This window comes from Brassica oleracea, chromosome C6 (genome assembly GCF_000695525.1).
Source record: "Brassica oleracea var. oleracea cultivar TO1000 chromosome C6, BOL, whole genome shotgun sequence".
Taxonomy (NCBI): domain Eukaryota; kingdom Viridiplantae; phylum Streptophyta; class Magnoliopsida; order Brassicales; family Brassicaceae; genus Brassica; species Brassica oleracea.
The window spans coordinates 2,093,478-2,098,464 of record NC_027753.1 but is presented as its reverse complement, the minus strand read 5'-3'; the positions used below and the strand labels follow the sequence as shown (position 1 = coordinate 2,098,464).

Here is a 4,987-nt window from a genome sequence, read left to right as displayed (position 1 = left end):
ATAAAAATATATTTTAAAATAGAAAGATAAATCCTATATTTTTTCTAGAGAAGATAATTCCTATACATATTGTATTGTTATATGAAAAAATCTTTTATTATTAAAAATAGAAAACACAAAACTAAATATTAATCAAGTAAAATTCTTAATTTTACATAATGTTTACATAATTGAAAAGAGAATATTGAGTGATTTCAAGATTTATTTTTATATAATAAATATTGTGTATAAAGAAATTTTCAGAAAATTTATAATACATAAGGGTTTTCAAATGAAAACATAAATAATAATTTATCATTTATAGTCTTTTAATTAATAATATATATATTAATAAGTAATTATAAAATGTTTATGCCCATTAACCCTTATTTAATGGGAATAAAAAAACCCTTAGATATTTAATTATTAATATCTCCTCATTAATTGATACACAAATTTTAGGTTTGTCCATCTAAAGGCTCCGAATGGAAAAAATGGATCAACGGTTGCGGGCCTGTTCGGGAACGCGCTACGCATAACGCGTGCGGCCGATCCGGGCCTAGCGAGTTAAAAAAAATCAGAGATTAATCGGGGATTAATTATAATGGTTTATATATATATATATATATATATATATATATATTAGTATCCGTAAAAGAACTCAGTGAGTGTAACGTAGTCTAGTGGTTAGTATGCCTATCCAAGCTTTGGAGGTCGTGGGTTCGAGCCCCAAAATGGTTGTTTTGCTTCATTTTTTCATTTTTGTCTTTAATGAGTACGTAATTACACAAATACCCTCTTCTTCATCTTCCCCAATTTTAACCTGCAAACCTTAAATTTCGAATCTCACCATTTTTTTCACGATTTCAACCTCTTTTCTTATGGTTTTGTTCAATTGTAATGAGATTTTAACCATAACTATGATTATAACCTGAAAATGTTCTTAATTTTTTTTTTTTTGAAAGATCCGAGTTTTAGGGCGAATTGGTCCAATCCGCCACGGTGCACAGTCGAGTAACGTTTAAGCGCCGATTAAACGGCCGATTTGTCCGCGTTTTAGAACATGGGTTGCGGGTTAAGCGTATCGAGTGGAACAAGTGTGGATAAAGCCAATTTACTGGTCTAAAACATATGTTTGAATAGTGAAAGTAGATAAAAAGCAGAAAAAATTATTGTACAAATTAAAATAGTTTACAATATTATTTATTTTTAATAATTAAAATAGTTCCTTTATAAAATATTTCTAAATACAATAATATTATTCAGAATATAATAAAAATTAATTTAAACATATATATATATATATAATTATTTTAAGCTTAAAATTAAATATATATCTAAATTTGGATAATTTGAAATAAGTTTATCTTTTTGGTACAATAGTTTAATATTTTGGAGTTTTAATATTAAATAAGGCATCAATTTTAAAAATTATAATTAAAAAATAAGTATAAGAGATCTTTAAAATCATAAATATATAATAAATTATAAATAAATTTAAAATATAAGAGGTGTTTTCATAAAAGTATAAAATATGCCATTTAGTTTTCTTTATTAGTTTAAAGAATGACCAAAAAGTTTAGATAATGAATCTATTTAAATAAGAAAACATGTATTAGTTGAATCTTAGTTTCTAATTGAATATATAGTACATATTAGCTTTTTTATTGAATTTAAAATAAATAATATATAATACAAGGACTGCACTTAGAACACCCCCATAACCAAATAAATTTTTTTCCACTAGTGTTTCTTTAATTTTGTTCATAAGAAAGAAATGCTTTGATGTTCATTGTGTCTTCTCTCCGCTTAATGTAACAAGGTTAACAATTTAGTTGAATGGGGAATTAGAGAACCATTTATTATCCACTTCCCTTTTAGCCTTTATATTTGCTAGCCTAAGCTATCCGAAACACGAAAGGTCAACCAATAATAGGTAACCACCGTCGGGGGTAACGGAGAATACTTTGCCACAAGCGACAACTTTTATTTCTCCTAATCAAAACACACAAAAAATGAAAGCAGGATTGGATTTGAAAAGAAATAATAATAGCAAAGTTTAGTTGAAAGCCCATTGTTTTATGAGAGCGGTCTCAAACCACTAGTCATAAAACCACTCATTCCCCCCTAAGTCCTAACTAATTAAAGCCGACATGAGAGAAATAATCAAACAAAGGAGCAACTAGACAACAAAGAGTAGTAGTTGACTTCTAAATTGTTTTCCTTTACAAAACCAGAAACAAAACTTAGACAATGTCACTCTTCACCTTTGCTGCTTCCCCTCTTGTTATTACCCCAACCGTTAGATCTTTCACCTTCTCACCACCCCGTTGCTCCAAACAAACTGTAATGTCCGCCGTCCGATCTGAGTCCACTTCAACATGTCCTGTTCTGACCAAGTTTCAGAAGAACTGTGCCACCCCTACAACGTTCTTACGCGTCGTAGCCGACGCCATTGCTGATGACATGCAAGCCGGTCTAGCTGTCCATGGAGGAGGAGATCTCGAGATGATCTTGACTTATGTGGATGCTTTGCCTTCTGGGTAATTCTCCTATTTATTTCCCTCTTAATCATTTCATTATGCTTTGTGATCTAAACATGATTAAAAACGTTTGACTTCTTACAAACAAGTTTTAGTTTGATCTTCTTAGGATCGTTTTGATTTTTTTTACTCTGAAACGAACTAGATACACCTTAGACTCACCAAGAGAACTTGATTAATGGATTGTAGAAAGGAGGAAGGTTTGTTCTATGCATTGGATTTAGGTGGAACAAACTTTCGGGTGCGTAGCGTACAGTTAGGAGGAGAGGAAGAACGTGTCGTAGCTACCAAATCTGAGCAACTATCTATTCCTCAGAAGCTTATGATTGGTACAAGTGAGGTAATGAATGACTCATATTCTTTTCTTTTTTTCCATTAATGAGTGTTACTAATCAATGAGGTTCTGTAATGAATGTTTTTTCAGGAACTCTTCGGGTTCATCGCTTCAAAGCTCGCAGATTTCGTGGCAATGGAGGAGCCAGGGCGGTTTCGGTTGGAACACGGGAGGAAAAGGGAGATTGGGTTTACTTTCTCCTTCCCTGTGAATCAAACCTCCATTGATTCAGGAACACTTACCAAGTGGACTAAAGGCTTTAATGTGTCTGGAATGGTGAGTTCATGTTTCTGTTTACCATGTTTTTATTATGTGGTTCTAAATTTTAGTTAAAAATGTTGTTTGCAGGAAGGTAAAAACGTGGTTGCATGTTTAAATGAAGCTATGGAAGCACATGGACTTGATATGCGAGTTTCTGCTCTTGTATGTCTCCTTTTTGCTCTTAAAATTAATAGATGGATAACTCTTGTCTTGTGGGTATAGTAACCTTGTTGATGTGTAAAGGTAAATGATGGAGTGGGAACATTAGCTGGAGCAAGGTATTGGGACAAAGATGTGATGGCCGGTGTGATTCTTGGCACTGGGACCAATGCTTGTTATGTTGAGCAGAAGCATGCAATTCCTAAACTCCAAAACCAATCTTCTTCTGGAACAACGGTATCATTGATATTGATTTTTATGTGTACGTAGTTTTGTTTTGTTCCCCTGCTTATACTATTTTTGATTTTGAATTAGATCATAAACACAGAGTGGGGAGGTTTCTCTAAGTGTCTTCCACGAACCATTTTTGACCAAGAGATGGATAAGGATAGCTTAAATCCTGGTGAACATGTAGTAGATCTTTCTCATGCAACATTATGTTTTTGTTTTGTTTTGTTTTGTTTTGTTAGTGAATGGTATCACCAATTCTTATAGTTGTTCATTTTTTGTGTGGATGAAGTTATATGAGAAGATGATCTCGGGGATGTACCTTGGTGAAATTGTGAGGAGAGTTTTGCTCCATATGTGTCAAACTAGTGACTTGTTCGGACAATCCGTTCCTGCCAAACTAGCAACTCCTTTGACACTCAAGTACTTCCATCTCTCTCACTATCTTTCTCCTAGTAAACACATTTCTATATAAACATTCCGGTTCAAGCTTTGGTTTAGTTTGGCTTATATATTCATCCCTAGATTCAGTACTCTAAAATTGTGTCTATCTTAGACTAGCTGTTGATTTTACTGGTAGTTTTATTTATTAGAATTGGTATATGGATTCTGTAATAGGAGCCAGGATCTATGCAAAATGCAAGAGGACGATACAGATGATCTTTCAAGTGTTGGATCGATCCTATACAACATTTTTGAGGTAAGTTGTTAATATATACAAAAAAATAGAATCACATCTATAGATTGGATCAATTTATTGACTCAATCAAGATATTGGAAACAGGTAAAGGCGGATCTGAAGGAGAGGAGGAGAGTGGTGGAAGTGTGTGACACGGTAGTGAAACGCGGAGGACGTCTAGCAGGAGCTGGTATAGTGGCAATTCTGGAGAGGATTGAGAGAGAGACAAAAAGACTGGCTTCAGGTCAAAGAACCGTTGTGGCTATGGACGGCGCACTCTACGAGAAGTACCCGCAGTATCGACAGTATATGCAAGATGCACTAGTTGAGCTTCTTGGTGATGAACTTGCATGTCACGTTCAGATTAAACATACCAAAGATGTGTCTGGGCTTGGTGCTGCTCTTTTGGCCGCTACTAACTCCATTTATTAGTGCATGAACTTCTACTTCATGATAAAATACTTGGTGCGATACTGCTGCTCTTTTTTTTTTAAATCTCTTTTTAACTTCATGAGTAAAACACGCATTATGTCATCTCTAATATATAAAAGTTGTCATTTCGAGCTCTTTATTCTATGCCACATTGCCACTTAAACGTGTTTAATTTAAAACTAATCGAACTTAACTTTATATGATGTGGTTTTAAACAAAAAGAAGAACAAAAAAACTTTATATGCTGTGGTTAATGAGTGATAAATGTGTCAATGGCTTTTCTTTTCCTAGAAGCAGAGTTGCCTAATGGTAATGGTTTAACAGTACTTTTTTGTGTTTGTAGCTTAACCTTTCGCTGTTCTCCATATCAAT

At 33.5% G+C, this 4,987-nt stretch overlaps 1 protein-coding gene across 1 annotated transcript; it reads left to right on the top strand.

Annotated features, from left to right (window-relative positions):
- Window positions 1–2,120: 2,120 nt before the first annotated feature.
- On the top strand, window positions 2,121–4,760 carry LOC106298400 (hexokinase-like 1 protein). Its single transcript, XM_013734515.1, has 9 exons — window positions 2,121–2,522; window positions 2,712–2,862; window positions 2,947–3,132; window positions 3,205–3,279; window positions 3,361–3,513; window positions 3,592–3,687; window positions 3,797–3,927; window positions 4,123–4,204; window positions 4,289–4,760. Exons 1-9 carry the CDS (start codon window positions 2,233–2,235, stop codon window positions 4,613–4,615), a joined length of 1,491 nt encoding a protein of 496 aa, XP_013589969.1. The 5' UTR covers window positions 2,121–2,232; the 3' UTR covers window positions 4,616–4,760.
- The last annotated feature ends 227 nt before the right edge of the window (window positions 4,761–4,987 follow it).